Here is a 21,453-nt window from a genome sequence, read left to right as displayed (position 1 = left end):
ACACATGGATTTGGGCCGGTGTCTGTGGGAGTTTGTGCATTCTCCCCGTGCTTGCGTGGGTTTTCTCCGGGTGCTCCGGTTTCCTCCTGCACCCCAAAGATGTGCTGTTAGGCTGATTAGCAGGAATAAATTGTCCCTAAATCAGTTTCCCTCAATCTGGATGGTCATGAAAACATTAGACAGGGGTCGTGGGTGGAGAGGGGGACAGGTGGTGTTGAGATGGCGGCACGGGCTCGTTGGGCCGAAGGGCCTGTTTCCCAGGCTGTTTTTGTTCTTTGTTCTAAACGTTACTTGTTTCTGTCCCCATAGATGCAACCAGACTTTTCTGTTAGTACTCAGTTTTACAGCATCTGCAGTATTTTGCTTTTATATATTAATTCTCTCTCTGCAGAATCTGCAAGGAGGATGTGTTGCAAGCGATTCTGCAGCGAGGGAGAGAGAGAGAATTAATTTATAAAATTAATTAATTGTTCTTTGAGATTGCACCATTGCAACGCTACATAGAAAACCAGAAGCAAGCCATTTGGGCCTTCCAGCCTGCTCTAACATTGCCCGCCTACTGCCCACAAGCTTTATAGCGACAATAACCAGAGATTAACCAGAATTATGAGTTTTGTTATTTAATTCGCCTTCAGCTGCAGAGGTACAAATTTTGCAATTTATTCATGTTTCCCCTAAAAAAAACATCTATAGCTTTAATCCAAATACAATTATTGACCAGCTATTTTTAAAACTGTTGTCAAGATTAACATTTGTAGTCTTAAAACATTGTTGCCCTTTAGTTACATGGCAAAAAAAATACAAACCAGAAAATCTGCCCAAAACATTTTGGAGCCCTTCTATATTCATGAACCCCTGCACCCCAGGTTCCCTAAATAAGAGTCAGAAAGCAGCTGAAATCAGTTATCCACTTAGTACAAAAGAGGTTTTACTTAACATCGTAATCTTGCAACACTTGTTGACACAAAACGTGACGTACACTATGAAAACAGCACTATATTAAAGCTTCGCATCCCAACTTCATATTGAGCAATTTAAGTGGTAGCTGTCAGTACAGGACACATTTTAAACCCCCCAGCAGTTTTGTTACACATAAACCAGGTTAGGCAGCTGTCTTTGTTTCCTTCAAATGTTAATTAAACTTCTGTTAATCAGGTCACCCACTGTCACGTCACGATGAGATGCAGTCTTCGTAAATTAGGAACACTTGTTGATTGTTGAGGCCCTTCTGCAACAGAAATGGAAAGTTAGATTAAAAATACATCTTTAAATAGTGGTAGGGTGGCACGGTAGCACAATGGCTAGCACTGCTGCCCCACAGCGTCAGGAACCGGGTTTGATTCCTGGCTTGGGTCACTATCTGTGCAGAGTCTGCACGGGTTTCCTCCCACAGACTGACGATGTGTTGGTTAGGTGCACTGACCATGCTAAATTGCCCCTTAGTGTTAGGGGAATAACTGGGCAAATGTATAAGGTTATGGGAATAGGGCTTGTGTGTTGTTGGTGCAGACTCGATCGGCCGGGTAGCCTCCTTCTGCATTGTAGGGATTATATTATATGATAAAAGCAAATTATTCTGAATGCTGGAATCTGAAACCAAAAGACAAAATGCTGGAAAATCTCAGCAGGTCTGGCAGTGCCTGTAAGGAGAGAAAAGAGCTGACATTTCAAGTGCAGATGACCCTTTGTCAAAGCTAAAAGGCATAGAAAGTGGAAGATATTTATACTGCAGGGCGAGGGAATGAAAGATGAGTCAGTGACAAAAATCAGGGGAAAGGATGCTGATGGCAGTCCATTGAAAGAAGAGAAGGTATGAATAGCCCAATGGCAGAGAAGCTGAATCAGAAAGTAAACTGTGACAGATGACAATGTGGGGTGGAGGAGGGGGAATAGAGGTAAAATTGAGAAAAAAGGGGGAAAGGAGAAGCAAAGGTAAGGAAAGGGGGTTTAAAATAGAGGGACAGAATGGGGGAATGGAAGAAAAATAAAGAAAGACAATAAAGAAATAAAAGATAGAAAACGGTTAAAAGTTAAATAATGGAAACAAAGGGGTCAAGGTTAATTACAAAATCCCTGCATCTCAGAAGGAGGGCATTCAGCCCATCAAGTCTGTACCGACCACAATCCCGCCCAGGCCCTTCACTTACGCTGCTAATCCCCTGACACTCGGGTCAATTTAGCCAATTAACCTAACCCGCACATCTTTGGACTGTGGGAGGAAATTGGAGCACCCGGAGGAAACCAGGTAATAGTTGTCTTTTTTTCCAAAAAACAGTAGGGTTGTTTTTCATCGCCTTCCAGCCCAGCCCCACCCTTTTGGGTGTGGGCTGAATTTACATGTCATCAGGCAAATATCAGTGTCTTGGGTCCATGTTACTGAACACCACTCTGATTGTCAGATAGGCTATTTTCTTTCCTAAACCTGGAACACCTGTCACCTAAAAATACACAGAAGCAAGGTTTTAAAAATTCTTTCACAGGATGTGGGAATCACTGGCAAAGCCAGCACTTGATGTCCATCCCAAATTGCCCTCATAGATTATCTTGCTCCACTTCAGAAAGCAGTTAAGAGACAACCACATTGCTGTGGCTCTGGAGTCACATGTAAGCCAGACCAGGTCAGGATGGCAGATTTCCTTCCGAAAAGTGCATTAGTGAATTATAACATAGATAATTTTGTGGTCACTGTTAGAGATTAGCTTTACAATTCCAGATTTATTATCTGAATTCAAATTCTGCCAGTTGCCAATGGTGGGATTTGAACCCATGTCCTCAGAGCATCAGCCTCAGTCCCTGGGTTACCACCTCGAGGTCTCTCAACACCACACAACTACTCTGACTTGGGCATATATCATTGTTCCTTGGGTTGCTGGATCAGAGTCCTGGCTCCCTCTAACCCAAGTATCATCTTGACATGGATTGCAGTAGATTGGGTGGCACAGTGCAAAGTGATTAGCACTGCTGCCTTGCAGCACCAGGGACCCAGGTTTAATTTTGGCCTTGGGTCACTGTCTGTGTGGAGTTTGCACGTTCTCTCCCCATGTTTGCGTGGATTTCCTCCTCGTGCCCCAGTTTGCTCCCACAGTCCAAGGATGCATAGGTTAGGTGGTTTATGGGGATAGGGTGGAAGGGAGGTCCTGAGTGGGATGCTCTTTCAGAGAGATGGTGCAGACATGATGGGCCGAATGGCATCTTTCTGCACTGTAAGGATTCAATGGTTCTAGATTAAGGCAGTGGCTCATCACACTGAAGGACAACCGGGAAGAGCCAATAAATAAATGCCCAACTTGCCTGAGATGCCCACATGCCGAGAATTGGTTCAAATTAAAGAAAACTTTAAATGCTCTCATGTTGAAGACTGGCCAGATTCTGTGCTTATCCAATGTCTATTCCAATTATGCTCTCCAACTGGGTGAGGGCTTTGGAGAAAGAAATGAGATTGCTGGACACGCCAACTGTTATTTCCCACCCTCAACGTGAGAATCCAGAGGCTACACAACGTGCCTCAAAAATCCTGTGGCCAAGTTTCACTAACACAGATTAGCCTTGCATGTAATTTGATATTGGATACACAGATTGATAGTTCAGAAGTGGACGCAAGTCCAGAAAAGGTTGCAGAGAATTGAGCTGGATATCATTTTACAATTTTTGGCTCTATCTTTGGAAGCCCAAGCCTTGCTCGCAATGTCCTTAACAATAATAACTCTTCCACACAAATCTGAGTAAGATAAATCCTTCCCTTTAGATTGCTTCAATACTACAATCTGACTTCAACAAGATACACCTTCCAGAATGTACAAAATGGCACTGCAAAAATCCAGTCAACTGCCAATCAACCGAACATTGAATCAACACTAAAGTAACTCCTCAAATGAGGAAAATAGCGTGCAACTTAAAAAAGCAGTTCATCTCCAATATGTTCCAGATCTCACCAAGGATTTCTGACCCGAAGCATTAACTCAGTTTCCCTCAACATGCTCCCTGACCCACTGAGCGCTCCCAGCATTTTCCGGTTTTATTTCAGACTTCCAGCACCTGCAACTGTGATTGATTTTTTTTAAAAAAAAGAAAATGGAGAAGCTATTCACGGTTTTTGATTTGATCCCAGTCCCTCGAGTGAGAGCAGTTTATCAACTCAAAGCATCAACCTGCCTCTTGACATTAATGCAGTCTGGACTAGCCTAACCTCCTGGCCATTATGCTGCAGGGTTAATGAGAGCCAAGTGGGACGGATTCCAGCGTGATTGGTCCTTCTCCAGCTCCCATTCATGAACTTGGCTGGCTGGTAAATCAAGTGTCCCAGTGTACTGCTCAATCTGTTGGCTGAGATATCAGGTTTGCAAGGTTGCCACACGGGGTCAAATTGGAACTGGGTTTTCATAATTGGCACTTCATTTTTGGAGCCAGTTGGGTCTCCCACTGAAGAAATCCACTCTGTCCACCTCACCCCAAAGTCTAACAGAGCCAAAGAACACTTCCCAATGACTTAGCTGCAAATGACACCAATAACTCGCCGTCAAGGAAGGGAATTAAGAAAATTAAACTAATTGTCAGTCAAACAAACTCTCTGCCACAGCAATCAGTGTTGGAATGTGACTGCTTGCATATCAGGTAAAGACTGAATCAGGTTCAAGCAGATGCACACTGGAGACAAACAGACTGCAAACGCTCACGGTCCGAGTTCTTAATACAGGGCAATCTGTGATGAAACATCCTGGAGCCTAGGCAGGCAGGAAGGTGGCATTAAGACAACAATTAGGTCAGCCACAATATTATTGAACGGCAGAGCAGACTCGAGGGGCCAAATGGACTACTCAAAGAACAAAAAACAGTGCAGCACAGGAACAGGTCCTTCAGCCCACCAAGTCTGTGCCGACACAGATGCCTCTCTAATCTATTTTCTTGCCTTCATATTCCTCTATTGATGTATCTATTTAGATGCCTCTTGAACATTGTTATAGAATCTGCTTCCATGACCACTCCCGGCAGCGCGTTCCAGGCATTCACCATCCCGTGTGTGAAAAACTTGTCCCTTACATCTCTTTTAAACTTTCCTCCTCTTGTTTTTAACCTATACTTCTGAGTAATTGACCCTCCAACCTTGGGAGAAAGACTCTGACTATCCACACTATCCAAGCCTGTCATATTCTTATAAACTCTATCAGGTCCCCGTTATCCTCCGACACTCCAGTGAAAACAATCCAAGTTTGTTCAACCTTTCTTCATAGTCCATATCCTCCAAACCAGGCAACATCCTGGTAAATCTCTTCTGCACCCTTTCCAACGCATCAACATCCTTCTGGTAGTATGGCAGCCAGAATTGTACACAATACTCCAAATGTGGCCTAAGTCTCCTGCTAACATTTATTTTGTGTTCATTCACAGTGCCATGCTCACTGCAGCTCTGTCACTACCAGCAAACGCTGAAAAACCAGATTCAGCGGACTTTCAGATTTGTGGCGTTCAGTCAGGTATCTCCTTCACCAAGAGTGTTTCCGCCCAACGCCCCATGTTTACAAACTCTCTCCCTCCCCAACCTATCCTGTTCTCTATCATTGTTACAATTGCTGTTGGAACTTGAGATAACGACTGTTTTTCTATTCATCTCACCTCTTCCATCCCCACTAACCCATGCCTCTACTTCAGGGGGTGTCAGGCTCCTTCTCCTGCAACACAGTAGAAGCCAGAGTCCTGCTGACCACTGTCTGCTACAAAGCCCAGTAAATACTGCATTTTCCCTTCAGCTTGATGTTCCATATTAAGATACACTTTCAACACAGCATGGCTCAGAAGATGCACATCTTCTCTGGATTACATTACAATTTGGTTTTGAGTGGCTCAATCACAAATGCTTTCAGGCTCCAAATTGGTATCTTAACAAGTGCAATTCCGAGCAATGAGACAAGGCGACTGTGCCATTCAGTTGGGGATTTAAGACTCTATATTCTTTCACGCGGGAGTCCTTGGCAAGGCTCATCTCCAGTTACCTTTTAACTCAGTTGTTTGCTGGGCCATTTCAAAGGCCAGTGGGTCGGGAGACTTAGGGCACTGCACATTTCCTTCTTTAAAGGCCATTAGTGAAATGGATGGATTTCATGGTCCCCATTACAGAGACTAATTTTAATTCCAGATTTATAAGACATCGGAGCAGAATTAGGCCATTTGGCCCATCGAGTCTGCTTTACCATTCAATCATGGCCGATATGAACCTCGTCCCCATTTTCCTGCCTTCTCCCCATAACCCTTTGACCTATTACCAATTAAAAATCTGTCTAACCCCTTTTTAAATTTACTCACTGCCTCAGCATCCACCGCACTTTGAGGTAGCAAACTCCACAGATTCACAACCCTTTGGGAGAAGTAGTTTCTTCATAACTTTGTTTTAAATTCGCTGCTCCTTATCTTAAGACCTTTCGTCCTAGAATGCCCCACAAGAGGAAGCACCCGCTCATTTAACAAGTTCAAATTCCAACTACCATGATGGGATTTGAACCCATGTCTCCCCAGATCATTTACCTGGGCCTCTGGCTTACTAGCTCAGTGACATTACCACTATGCCACTGTCTCCACTTGATAGGGTTGGGATAAATCTCAGCACCTAAATCAATGTGAGATCACGGCCAAGATGTCCAGAAGATTGTTTAATTTGTTGTAACATTCTGAACAGCCAGCCAGTAGATCAATCAAAATGAAGGAGGATTTTTGTGGTGCCACAATGGATTAACCCACAGGCTGTTGGCAGTTTCAGAGAATCTCTTTCCCAGATTAGCTGGATTTGTTTAGTTTCAGCTCAGGCAGACTTTGAAATGGATATCAGCAATGCAGCATAAAACTATGCAATCAGGAATAAATTGAATATATTAATAAAACTACTGAACACAAAGTACAAATCTTCCAAATCAAAGTTCAAATATTAAGGAATTCATTTGTCATCACCATGTAGTTCCCTTTTCTTTGCTACTAGATTTCTTTTAATTATTGACAGAGGGGTAAAGTGCATTTTACGGGCCAAGGAATGCTACACTTCCACATTGCATTAGTCAATGAGTAGCTCATTTGTAAAGGACAGGAAGATCCAAGGTTCAAACTTTAGTCTGTCTTGAGTAAGCAATGTGAATGTTCAATAAGGCAACACTGAACATGGCCACTACAGCATTCACACAGGAAAAAGGGCAGCATAGTGCTTGGCACTGCTGCATCACAGCACCAGGGATCCAGGTTCAATTCCATCCTTGGGTCACTGTCTGTCTGGAGTTCGCATGTTAGAACATAGGAAAAACTACAGCACAAACAGGCCCTTTAGCCCACAAGTTGTGCCGATTATATCCCTACCTACTAGGCTTACCCATAACCCTCAATCCTATTAAGTCCCATGGACTCATCCAGAAGTCTCTTGAAAGACCCTATCGAATTCACCTCCACCACCACCGACGGCAGCCAATTCCACGCACCCACCACCCTCTGAGTGAAAAATGTATCCCTGACATCTCCTCTGTACCTACTCCCCAGCACCTTAAACCTGTGTCCTCTCGTAGCAACCATTTCAGCCCTGGGAAAAAGCCTCTGAGAATCCACCTGATCTATACCTCTCAACATCTTATACACCTCTATCAGGTCACCTCTCATCCTTCGTCTCTCCGAGGAGAAAAGACTGAGCTCCCTCAACCTATCCTCATAAGGCATGCCACCCAATCCAGGCAACATCCTTGTAAATCTCCTCTGCACCCTTTCAATAGCTTCCACATCCCTCCTGTAATGAGACGACCAGAACTGAGCACAGTACCCAAGTGGGGTCTGACTAGGGTCTTATAAAGCTGCAGCATTTTCTCCTGACTCCTAAACTCAATCCCAGCGCATCATACGCCTTCTTAACCACATCCTCTACCTGCAAGGCCGATTTAAGAGTCCTATGGACGCAGACCCCAAGGTCCTTCTGGTTCTCTACACTTGATATTATACTCCTTCATCCCATTTGACCTGTTCTCCCCGTTTGTGTGGATTTCCTCTGAGTACATCGGTTTTCTCCCACAGTCCAAAGTTATGCGGGTTAGGTGGACCAGCAAAATAAATATGTGGGATGACGGGGATAGGGCCTGGGTGGGACGCTGTGTTGCAGAGTCTGTGCAGACTCGATGGGCCAAATGGCCCCCTTCTGCACTGTTGTGATTCTATGTAGAGAGCCTATCTAAACTCTCTGTAAGTAATGACGTAAGTGAAACTTCAGATGCTGTACTGGCATACTTGAAACTGTACAGAGAGGGCTCAGTGCCATCCCATGGGAGGTTGCCAAATGAACAAATCGCTCAACTTCCCTTTTATTTGTTTACCTCAATCACCATTGCCCAGCTGGACAACAGATGCAGTTATACAGTGAACGTTGTGGTAGAACGCCCCAAAGGTGCCTCACAAGAATGCAATTAGGTAGAATGTTATACCAAGTCAAATGCAACACAAGAGGACTTGTGGCCAAAGTTGGGGGGGTGGGGGTGGGAAAGAGAGGGAGAGACAGGAGGGGACCCAAGCAGCCAAAGCCACAGCTGTCGATGGAGAAGCGATAAAAATCAGGTATTTGTTATTGACCCAGAATTGCAAGAATGCAGAGATCATGAAAGGTTGCAGAGGTTAGAGATCAGGAGGCTCAAGGTCATGGAGGGATTGAACACAAAGATGAGAGTTTTTAAAATCGAGGTGTTGCCAGACCAGGAGTCACTAAGTCTGTAGCAACTTTGCCCCAAGACCCTGAAAAGTGGCCCCAATAAGCTCTCTCCTTCCCTACAACTGGAAACTCAATATTTCGGCGTGTCAGCTCCTTGTGGGAATCATAGCCAAATCCCGCAGCCGAGCAGTGTCACAGTATTAGCAAACCGGTCTGATTGGAGCCGGCAGGAGCTGAACATTTCCTTACAGAAGGGGATTTTTTCTTGGTTTCCTGCCTGTCAGTGTGGCTTAGTTGGTATCACTCTCGCCTTGTAAGTCACGAAATGCTGTTTCGATAACTTGCAACCTCCATCTAACAAAGATGGCGCTGGAATGGGCCTTGCAAGCTGTGCCCAGCACACCTTCTAATTCTATCTTTAACTCTCATTCTAGGCTTCTAAAACGTCATTCTAACTGTTCTAAACTCTCTAACAACGCTTTCATTCAATCTCTTAGCTATCTTGCATTAAGCTGATCTTTCTCTATACCCTGTAACTGTAACACTACATTCTGCATTCTCTCCTTTCCTTCCCTATGAACGATATTGTTTGTCTGTATAGCGCAAGAAACAATGCTTTTCACTGTATACTAATACGTGACAATAATAAATCAAATCAAAAATCTATCGAAGATTATTTAAAAACAAAGTGTTCTAGAAGTTTTTGTAATGTTTGATGGGGTAGATGATGATACAGGCCACAAAGTTTAAAACGCAAATATATAAAGATGTGATTAGTGATGACACATTGTACACTTCAAAAAAAAACACAATTGTTTACTGGGTTATCAGTGATTTTGTAGCAGACGCAGAGCAGGAGGATCAGTCTCTGACCTGGTTTGCGTGGAGTTCACAGCCACAGGAAGAAGAAGCATCACAACTGGCCTTGATACCTCTGAAGCTGAGCTGTGGGTCAGTGGGAATGGAACAAATGCCCATCCCTGATCACGTGTCTAAGGACCCACTTCTCCTCAAAGCACACGAGTGTAGGTGGCAGGTGAGGAAGGGATCAGCCTCAGCAGCGATGTTCCCAGGATGTGTCCTGGGCAAACAGCTCCAATATTCGCCATAAAGGCTTGCCCATGAGCAATGTCTACTTGAGTGAGGAACCTAGAGGGGAGCAGGTGCCCAAGTAGCTCTCTTCCATCAAGGTGTCAGATCCTCTAAAGTAGGCACAGGAGAAAACTGATAAGGGTTTGCAAAAAAAACTTTGCAGAAAGGTAGTATCCCTTCAATATGAGTTGTCTAAACCTTTTAGATGAATAAATTTAAACACATTGGGGGAACTCAAGATAGCAATCGGTTCAGGAAGTAGGGTTAGAAATGGCCTCTGCTTTCCTCCTGCCCCCTTGGTTAAATCCAGCCACTTGACTTCCCCCACTCCCCTTATTGTATTGATTCCATTTTGGGATTGTTTTCAATGCTAACTACAGAATGTCACTAAGACATTAAGCAGATTACATGCACCAAGAAAACAGAGCAACACGTTTTCTTTGACTGTTTACTTGTGAGGTTATGGTTTAAACATAGAAATGTAGAAGATAGGAGCAGGAGGAGGTCACTTGGCCCTTTGAGCCTGCTCCGCCACTCATCACGATCACAGCTGATCGTCCAACTCAATAGCCTAATCCTGTTTTCTCCCCAAAACCTTTGAACCCATTTGCCCCAAGTACTATACCTAGCCACCCCTGGAATCCATTCAATGTTTTGGCATCAACTACTTCCTGTGGTAATGAGTTCCACAGGCTCACCACTCTTTGGGTGAAGAAATGTCTCATCTCCTCCATCTTAAATGGTCTACCCTGAATCCTCTGATTGTGACCCCTGGTTCTGGACTCCCCCATTATCGGGAATATCCTCCCTGCATCTACCCTGACTAGTCCTATTAGAATTTTATAAGTCTCTAGGAGATCCCTCCTCATTCATCTGAACTCCAGCAAAAACAGTCCTAACCTAGTCAATCTCTCCTCATACATCAGCCCCACCATCCCCAGAACCTTTGCTGCACAAACATCTAGCAAAAATGGTATCGAAGGAGAGTGCTCTTACAGATGACATGTATGAGGTGTGATCTCTGGGACTGGCTTTGATTGCCTGAGGGAATCAGAGAGGGAGTTTTTATGAGGGCCCTTTCCTTGTATTTTCTTTCTGTGGACTATCCCACATGGCTGGAGGGAGGATATGGGAAGTATTTAGTCACGATGGTCCCACCAACATGAGTGCAGGGTGGTGGGAGGGACGGGCCTGTGGGACACCAGCTGCTTTGCTTTTTTAAACATTTTCCAGCTGGTCACCTGATCAGCTAATAACAAGAATAAAAACCCTTACATTCCCTCGACATTATATAACACCGGGAACACTGCTTTAAGACGAGGCTTTAAATCAGCTCTTACCAGTGATCCACGTCAGCATCATCAAACTGTCCAGCTTCTACTGGAGCAGCATCCACCTCCATTCCATCTACAAAGAGAGGTTACAATTAGATCCCAAAGAATGACAGGACTGCAGAGATATATTGGCGAGATGGTAGTGGAGTGGTAACGTCACTGGACTACTAACCTAGAACGATGCTCTGGGGACACGGGTCCAAATCCCACCCGGGAGATTAGTGGAATTTAAATTCAATTAATAAAATAAAGTTAAAGTTTATTTATTAGTCTCACAAGTAGGCTTACATTAACACCACAATGAAGTTACTGTGAAAATCCCCATGTCGCCATACTTCAGTGTCTGTTCAGGGACACTGAGGGAGAATTTAGCATGGCCAATGCACCCAACCAGCACGTCTTTCAGACTGCGGGAGAGAACCGGAGCACCCGGAGGAAACCCATGCAGACGCAGGGAAAAAGTGCAGACTTCGCACAGACAGTGACTGCAGCTGGTGCTGTGAGACAGCAGTGCTAACCACTCTGCCACAAAGCTAGTCTCATCAATGGAGATCGATTAATTGCCATTAAAAACCCATCTGGTTCACGAATGTCCTTTAGGGAAGGAAATCTGCCTTCCTTACCTGGTCTGGCCTACATGTGACTCCAGACCCACAGCAATGTGGTTGAGTCTCAACCGTCCCTTTGAAATGGCTGAACAAACCAGCTCAAAGGCGTATAGGGATAGGCAACAAACGCTGTCCTTGCTAACCACACCCACATCCCATGAAGGAATAAAAAGAATAATGAAAATTAACTGTGGTACCAATCTCTCATTGCTCGTTGGTCTTATCCCACATATTGGGACTCAGTTCTGGTGTTCGAGCCTCCAACTAAAACTTAAAAAGCAGCTTGACTGGTAATTTAACTTTGTGCTGTTTGTAAAACACGTTGTGTGCAAACTGGTTGCCAGATTTAACCTTTTAAAAAAAAAATTAATTCATGGGGTTTGGATGTTGCTGGCTGGGCCAGCATTTGTTGTCCATCCCTAATTGTCCCTGAACTGACTGTCTCACTCGGCCATTTCACAGTCACGCACATTGCTGTGACTCTGGAGTCACATGTAGGCCAGACCGGGTAAGGACGGCAGATTTCCGTCTCTAATGGGCATCAGTGACTTCATGGTCGTCATTATACTTTTAATTTGTGATTTTTTTTATTGAATTCAAATTAATATGAACTTCAACCCCCACAGCATTATCTGGAGTCTCTGTATTACTAACTCAGTGATAATACCCCTGCACCAACACATCCCCTTATACATATTTATATAACATCTTTAACATAATAAAACATCCCAAAATGCTTTACAGGAATATTTTTGACACCAAGTTTGGTCAAGGTGGGAGGTTTTAGAGAGCATGTCTTAAAGGAGGAAAATGAGGAAGAGAGAAGGATAGTGCTGGGAGGGAATTCCAGAGCTTAAGGCCTTGCAGCTAAAGGTATTGCTACCAATGAAACAATTAAATTGGTGATGCTCAACAACCCAGAATTAGAGGGAAGCAAACATCTCAGAAGGGTTGTGGAGCTGCAAATTAGACATAGGGACCAGGAAGGATGTAAAAACATGCATGAGAATTTTAAAATCAACACATGAATTGACTAGGAGCCAGTGTCGGTCAGTGAGTAGTAAGGGAACAGGATTTGGTGAGAGTCAAGAGTTGGGCAGAGTTTTGGATGACTTCAAGTTTATGGCAGGTTATGTGGGAGACCAGACAACAGTGAATTTGAATAGTCGGGTCTGGAGGATATGAAAACGTGAAGGAGCAGCAACTAATTGGCTTTGGGATGTCTGCGGGTTGTAAAAAAGTTGCTATATAAGTTCATGTTCCTTTTTGTTAACTCCACAAATATCACGATACTTGTTTTTTTTAAATCACCACACAACAATGAAGTCCTAAAAATAGCAGCAGCCATTTAAGAAGATAACGTAATATCCCCAAGATTTTAGAGAAAGACATTCTCTGTTACTTTAGTAACTTAATCGGAATGGAAAAATCCCAGTCTGATCCCTACTCTGTCTGAGTTAGCTCAGCACGAGTACATTTTACATAACATTGACCTTCCTACATGTATGATCCCTCTAGTGTGAGTCATCTTTACTAGCTATTAATTCATCATGCAGCTCAAAGTCAAAGAGGTCATGCTGCTTTTGAGGTACAAACCTCAGTTATAGATACTAAATTAGCTCCTTTTGCACCGCCCATTTTCTTATAGGTACAACTAGATTATTTAGAAGTGAAATCAAGAATGACTTTTTCACACAATACAGCAGAAATGTACGGCTCCAGAAGGCTGTGGATACGGGGGTTCAACTGCAGCTTCCCAGACCCATGGTCACTGGATTTTTATTAGTGATATGAAGCATAGGTGGCTAAATGGAGTTATGTAAAGGTCTAATTGAATGCTGGCAGATCGGGCTTGAGGAGCCAATAACTTTCCTTGTTTTTTTGGTCCCTGGAAGGATGGGAATTTTAGTTCAGTTGGACAGCACGGTCAGGGCAGGCTTGGAGGGCGAAGGGTCTGTTCCTGTGCTGCAACTTTCTTTGCTCCAATTTCTTCAGCAGAAGACTCAGTGACTAAGAGGCAACGATTTTAAAGTGATTGGCAGATGGATTAGAAGGGAGAGGAGGAAACATTTTTCACCCAAAGGGTGGGTGAGGTCTGAAACTCTCTGCTTGACGGGTGGTAGAGACAGAAGCCCTCAACTCATTTCAAAGGACATGCATCCGAAGTGCTGTAACCTGCAGGGCAATGGGCCAAATGCTGGAAAGTGGGTGGCTGGCTTTTTGAACCTTCTATGAAAAACGAGCTGGTCATTCCAAGGTGAATGTGAAAAGATTGCTTGCAAAGTGCAGTGCAAGTAATGAATATCAGTAGGGAGGAAGCATGGTTAGGTTTACTGCTATAACCTTTGTTTATCATACCTGCAACTGACAGGAAGGCATAAAGGTCACGTGCAACTCAAACTTGTTGGCTGCAGCTCAACCCCTAATATACTCAACTCAAGGACTTCATAATGCATCAAACAGAGAAACAAACAAGGTCATTAAATCTTTAATTCAAGTGGGACATTCTTGATTTAATCTCTCCTTCTAGGTTATATACATTCCTACGAGGATGTAAAGGAAGGACATGCAAATTTGGAGTTTTCTGGACAACTAAAGAAAGATCACAATGGATGAGAAAAGATAAGCAGGCAACATTGAAAGGCATACTACAGTCCTTTATCACACAGCGGGAGGTGAGTGTCTGAAATTAGCTGCTAGAGATAGCTGTTGAGACAGATACACATTTGTTTTTTTTAAAAAAGCATTCGGAAAGTTACACGGGTAAGATGGGTAGCGGGATATGGGCCAAACGCAGGCAATTGCGGTCCAAAAAAAGGATTGCTTGGAAAAGTTGGGCCAAAGGGCCTGTTTCCGTGCTACAAACCTCTATGATTCTATTTATAGAGCGGCAAAGGACAGGTGCTGCTGTATTAGGGATCAAAAAGAAATCTTCCTGCAGAGACAGAGCAACGGTACTAAATCAATACTTTGTATTTCTCTTTAGAGAAATGAATGCCACAACAATGTTACAAAAAAAAACAGGTAGTGGAGAAACTAGATAGGTAAAATATAGATAAAGAGGAAGTATTTAAACATTTGGCGTTGCTCTCGGTAGCAAAGTCACCGAATCTGGATGGGATGGACAATACTTTAATCTTCCTCGGATATGTTAAAATGCCAAACAGAAAGCCTGTTACTAAAATTAAAACCCATGCAATTAAAGAGGCAGTAGTAGAATGGGTACGAAATTGGCTCAAACAATATTGGTTATTTTACCAAACTGACTGGAATTATGCAGTGGTTGAATAAGGACCCCAGTTGCTTTTAATTTATTTTAATGAGCTGGACCTGGGTATAGGAATATATCAATATATCCTACCACATTTATGTAAGTACAAACATACACGTACATACATACCAAAATTTATGTACCCAAATCCCAGGTTCCTGCACTCATTTTAAAATTTGCCACTTATTTACATGGCCTTATTTTCCTTTCAAATGGCATTACTGCATATTCCTCTGCAGTAAATTTACCTGCCACTTGTCGCCCTATTTCAGCAGTTCTGAATTCTGCCACTGTTCTCACTGTTTACACTTCCAAATTTTGTTGGTGTTTAATTGTTAGGATTACACCCCCACGCACCACTCCCCCCCCCCCCCCACCTCGCCTTAAGCTTAAACAGGGTTGAGTTTACTTCACCTTCAGTGTCAACTGCTGATGATTCTGTCCGCACCCCAGCCATATGGAAAGCCTGTTGACTGACTGACTGAGCTAGCATGCCTTCGAGTCTCTGTAGCGTCGCATGTCCCTCAGGGTTCAAATGGGAGAAGCCTTCCTCGTATGTGTAGAACGTGGGAACATCTCCTTGTCCTCGCTCTGTCAGGAGTGAAGGGAGAAATGGACCATTAGATTTCAAAGGGCAACGAGCATTAATAAAAGGATTGCAGAATTCACTCAATGGATCACACGCCAGACTGGTCAGTGCACTGCAGAAATAAAGGGGCTTTCCCAACAATACATACGTAGCCCTCACAGAAACCTGCCATTTCCAAACCAAGGGAATAAGAAACTATTAAAGTCATTCTGTGCTGTTTATGGCAGTGAAGACTTTTTGTTATTACTTAAAACCAACTGAAATAATTACTGCTTACTGTAATTTGGAATTATACCCTACAGGGAGCCATTCGGCCCATAGTGCCTCTCCCAGCTTTTTCAAAGTGGTCTCCACTACCTTGCTCTTTCTCAACAGACAGGCAATTGTTTTCCTTCTCAGCGACACATTTGATTCCCTAAGGCGTTGTGCACAATGGGTAGGGTCCCTGCCTCTTCTGGGTCAGAAGCTCTGGGGTCACGTCCCACACCAGCACCTGCTGGCCCAGAAGGAGCATTCATGATGCGGTTCAAAGGGTTAATAATGAGCTGCAAATTCTTCCACCAACTGACCGCCATTCCCCGAAAGGGGAAAAGAGTGAAGATACGCTAAAAAGTTAGATTTCCAATTGAAAGCACAAAAAAAGTTCGACTCCCTGTTGAAAGCATTCAGTATAAAACAGATAAATTAATTGTACAAACAGATGTAAAGAGGTTTGATGTAGTTGGCATTACAGAGATATGCCTCCAAGGTGACCAATGATGAGAACTATACACTGAGGGCTATTCAGTGTTTAGGAAGGACAGAAAGGAAAAGGTAGTGGAGTTGCATTATTGCTTAAAGATGTTATTGATTCATAACAAATTTCAGTTTAAAATTCAGCAAAGGCAGACCAAGCAATTAAGGGGAAAATGAAGTATGAAAGTAAGGTTATCCACTTTATGAGCAGAAATTGGAAGGCCTGATCTGCCTTTGAATGAATGCAAATTGAAAGAGGTGGATGCTCAGTGAGACCTTGGTGTCCTCACGCATGTCACTAAAAGCAGCAGATCCAACTGGCAGTAAAGGTGGCAAATGGTATGTTGGCTTTCATAGTAAGTGGACTTGAGTATAGGAATAAGGACGTTTTACTGCAATTGTCAGGCCATTGGTGAGGCCACTCCTAGAATATTGTGCACAGTTTTGGTGTCCTTATCTGAGGAAGGATGTTCTTGCTACAAAGGAAGTGCTGTGAAGGTTTACCAGGCTGATTCCTGGGATGGCAGATCTGTCATATGAAAAGACCCAAATCAGATAGGATTATATTCACTGGAGTTTAGAAGAGTGAGGGGGGGGGGGAGAGAGCGGGGGGATCTCAGAAATGTATAACATTCTCACAGGGTAGCTTCAGAAAGAATGTTCCAAATGGTGGGCGAGTCCAGAACTAGGGGGTCATAGTTTGAGGATAAGGAGTAAACCTTTTAGATCTGAGGTGAGGAGAAATTTGTTCACCCAGGTGGGGGTGAATCTGTTGAATTCATTACCAAAGCATAGTCGGATTTCAAGAAGAAATTAGATATAGCTCTTGGGGTTAAAGGAATCATGGGATAGGGGGTGTAGGGACAGGGCAGGTGGAAATCAGGATACTGAATTTGCTGATCAGCCAAGATCAAAATGAATGGTGCAGCAAGCTCAAAGGGCCGAATGGCCCACTCCTGCTTCTAGTTTGTGTATGAAAGCTACTTCTGGCACTTTAACAGCCCTATTGGGGTTAAATTGGGGTTGAATTCCAGGTCACAACAAATTACTGAGTAAAAATCTATGAATACGGGAGACAATGCAAGCCTTTTAAACATTACTGAGCCATAAAGTCCACCAGTAGCTTTACATTAATTGTTCCAAATGACAGTGTTCAGGAAGATTACACTGAGCAGAACTGCAATCGTATTGTGGTTTCTTTGCAAACACTGCCCACCTATGGCTGAAATGAGTAAAAGCAAAACACCACTGTTATCACTAACTTCGATGTGGAGATGCCAGCATTGAACTGGGGTGGGCACAGTAAGAAGTCTCAGAACACCAGGTTAAAGTCCAACAGTTATTTGGAACCACAAGCTTTCGGAGCACTGCTCCTTCATCAGGCGGGTGATGATTTCAGGGAAGGAGATCAATGACAGGCATGTGCAATTTATGCAGTGGCCGGAATTTAACTAAAGCCCCCTACCCTTCCAGGGACCTTATCCCTCTACTCCCACCCTATTCATGTAATTGTCAAGACACACCTTAAAAGTCACTACTGTATCCAATTCCACTACCTTCCCCAGCAACGAGTTCCAGACACCCAGTACCCTGTGTAAATAATCTGCCTCGTACATCTCCTTTAAACCTTGCCCCTCGCACTTTAAACCTGTGCCCCCTAATAATTGACTCTTCCATCCTGGGAAAAAGCTTTTCACTGTCCATGCCTCTCAATCTTGTAAACTTCTATCAGGTTGCCCCTTAGCCTCTGTCGTTCCAGTGAGAACAAACTAAGTTTCTCCAACCTCTCCTCATAGCTAACACCCTCCATACCAGGCAACATCCTGATAAATCTTTTCTGTACCCTCTCCAAAGCCTCCACAGCCTCTGGTACTGTGGCACAGCCAAAGTCATCCTTAATAGCAGCCCCTTGAAGCAGTGGGGGCACTTTCCACAACGCCTGTATCAACAGCTTGTGTGGGGAGTCTTTTAATGCAGGGAGGATATTGTGCTGCAGCTGCCACATGGTTGGGGATGATCAGGACACTCTGCAGCCAACGTAGATGACAAAACCAAAAGTAGTTATATAGTTATGACTTTGGCCGCGCCACACTACCAGAAGGCTGTGGAAGCTTTGGAGAGGGTACAGAAAAGCACAATGTGCTCTGGCTAGACCACACAAATAGCACTGCAAATATTCCTCCTCAGGTTGACACAGGCAGGACAAGGAGGAGACATTAAGCCGATCCTCAGTCACAAGAAGTCTAAATGATTGACAAGGAAAAGGACCCTTGTGATCAGTTTTGATATCTTTATCTGAGGAAGGATGTTCTTGCTATAAAGGAAGTACAGCAAAGATTTACCAGGCTGATTCCTGGGAAGGCAGGTCTGTCATGAGGAGACCAAATTGGTTAGGATTATATCCACTGGAGTTTACAAGAGTGAGAGGGGATCCCATAGAAACTTATAAAACGCTAACAGGGTTAGACAGAGTAGATTCAGAAAGAATGTTCCCAATGGTGGGAGAGTCCAGAACTAGTGTCATAATTTGAGAATAAGGGGCAAACCTTTTTAGAACTGAGGGGAGGAGAAATTTCTTCACCCAGAGGATGGTGAAGGTATGGAATTCACTACCACAGAAAGTAGTTGAGGCCAAAGTGTTGTGAGATTTCAAGAAGAAATTAGATACAGCTCCTGGGGCTAAAGGGATGTGGCAAAAAGGGGAGGGATTAGGATATTGAATATGATCAACCATGATCAAAATGAATAGAGGAGCAGGCTCGAAAGGCTGAATGGCCTACTCCTGCTTCTAGTTTCTATGAAACTTGAAACTTTTGGTTTCTCGGCCTTTGAAAGGAAGTGCCAAATACAATGCACCCTCTAAGTTGTGCTGTGCAATGGGCAATAGGCCAAGCATGTAACCAACAGGCTGCACACAAGATGAGTGAATGGGTGACCAAGTGGCAATGACAAGGAGCTCCGCGGTACAACAGGGAGACTGAACTATTCTTATATTCTATAGGGGGAACACTGCTTGAGTGATAATCTAACAGACCTTAGAATCCTGCAAACGGTAGGGACGTCAACCTGGAAAAAGTTGTCCCAAATTCAATTGCAGGAAGAGGACGAGGGGTACACAGACGGAAGCAGTTACAGGCATATTCAAGATTATCAGAAATCCTTCACAAAAAAAGTTTCAACGCATGAATAAACCCAGGAATCGTTCGTTAACGATACTGAAGATCTGTGCTCCAGAACTTGCTGCACCCCTAGCCAAGCTTTTCCAGTACAGCTACAACACGGACATCTACCCCACAATGTGGAAAATTGCCCAGTTATGTCCTGTACACAAAAAAACTGGCTAATTACCGTCTCAGTCATTCAACAATAACCTGCTCATGGGCTGCTCAGTTTGGATTTCACCGAGGTCATTCAGTTCCTGATCTCATTATAGCCTTGGTTCAAACATGGTCAAACGTGCTGAACGTCAGGTGCGAGGTGAGAGTCACTGCCCCTGACACCAAGGCAGCATTCGACCAAGTAAGGCATCAAGAAGCCTTCGCAAAATTGGAGCCAAATGATGCCTACATCCCATAAAATGAAAAGGAAATTCAATCAGCTGTTGCAATGATGATAGAGGAGTGAGTGGCAGAGCTTTGGGATCATTCTGGATAGAGAAGTCAAGATGGGCCAAATGGCCTTCCCGATCAATAACCTTGTGGCTACTGGCATTGGCAGTAATCAGCTGGAGGTGGCAAAGCATTTGCAGGGTGCAAGAAGCGGATCACTCAAATATACTTGTTCAATTCCTGCAATGTGCAGCTATCGATTATACCAAGTTAGCGAAGATGAAGAAAGCTTCTAAGACTCCATTCTGAGTCATATTTCATGGCTGTAGATTTAAAAATAAATACAATGTGGAAAATACCAACTGCTCAAATGTTGCTTGGAATAAAGTTAAGTTTATTTATTAGTCACAAATAAGGCTCACATTAACAATGCAATGAAGTTACTGTGAAATTCCCCTGGAGCTGCTTGTACTGGGGATCTCCTGTCGTGGTACATCACGCTTGTCTGGTTCACGCTATCCTCACTCATTCACTGTAGCTCGCCTGCAACTGCACTTTGACATCTATCATCCAACTACATCCATGTCAATCCCTCTTTTTGCTGCATCTCTCTGTCCCCTGGAAGAGATCTCTGTTGCTTTTCAGCTCTGACTAAACGGTTGAAATACTGGCGTTTTCTTTTCTATTTAGCTTTTTCCCTCTTGTGCAATTTCAAGCATCTCTATTTGTCTTATGGTCTAGAAATGGAATTTTAAACATCAGGCAGCATCCATATTTAAAAAAAATCATAGAATCTTATAGTACAGAATGAGGCCATTCAGCCCATTAAATCTGCATCAACCACAATCCCATCCAGACCTCATTCCCATAACCCCAGTTAATCGCCCTGACACTAAGGGACAATTTAGCATGGCCAATCCACCTAACCCGCACATCTTTAGACCACGGGAGGAAACCGGAGCACCTGGAGGGAACCCACCCAGACACGAGGAGAATGTGCAGGCTCCACACAGACAGTGACCCAAGCCGGGAATCGAACCTGGGTTCCTGGCGCTGAGGCAGCAATGCTAACCACTATGCCACCCCTATTATCTTTCGAACATTCTTACTTACTGTCAAATACGTCACTGAAAATCTTAAAACCTTCCTTAAGATATATAGGTTCTTGATTGATGAGGAGATCAGGGGTTATGGGGAAAAGGCAGGAGAACGGGGATGAGAAAAGTATCAGCCATGATTGAATGCGGGGTAGACCTGATGAGCCAAGTGGCCTAATTCTGCTCCCGTGTCTTATGGTCTTAAAAAGCAAAACGATTAGCAAGAGCAACAAAGCAAACAGAAGATACTCAACAATACGTAGACTAAGAAAAGGCCAACTGACCCACTAAAGTGTGTATCTTTGACAAACCTACTCATCAGAACATATGAAACAGAAGTAGACCATTCAGCCCCATAAGCCTGCTCATGATCCTGGGCCCCAACTTTTTCCTGCCTGTTCTCCATAGCAACTCTAGGACTATTGCGGCACGGTGACACAACAAGGCAGCACAGTGGCGCAGCGGTTAGCACTGCTACCTCATAGCGCCAAGGACCCAGGTTCGATTCCGGCCTTGGATGACT

General features: G+C 43.8%; 1 protein-coding gene across 1 annotated transcript in view; it reads right to left on the bottom strand.

The window, feature by feature from the left end:
• Window positions 1-604: 604 nt before the first annotated feature.
• The window catches only part of clns1a (chloride channel, nucleotide-sensitive, 1A), a 44,730-nt gene continuing 23,881 nt past the window's right edge, over window positions 605-21,453 (bottom strand). Inside the window, exons 5-7 of the mRNA XM_080197671.1 lie at window positions 15,376-15,552; window positions 11,089-11,155; window positions 605-1,228 (exon numbers count right to left, since the gene is read on the bottom strand). Coding sequence (XP_080053797.1) covers window position 1,228; window positions 11,089-11,155; window positions 15,376-15,552 — 245 coding nt within the window. The 3' untranslated portion in view covers window positions 605-1,227. The remainder of the gene's footprint in view (window positions 1,229-11,088; window positions 11,156-15,375; window positions 15,553-21,453) is intronic.

Source organism: Carcharhinus amblyrhynchos, chromosome 10, assembly GCF_965287045.1.
Source record: "Carcharhinus amblyrhynchos chromosome 10, sCarAmb.v2.hapA, whole genome shotgun sequence".
Lineage (NCBI taxonomy): Eukaryota > Metazoa > Chordata > Chondrichthyes > Carcharhiniformes > Carcharhinidae > Carcharhinus > Carcharhinus amblyrhynchos.
The sequence above is the reverse complement of the archived record's forward strand: the minus strand, read 5'-3'. Positions and strand labels throughout refer to the sequence as shown.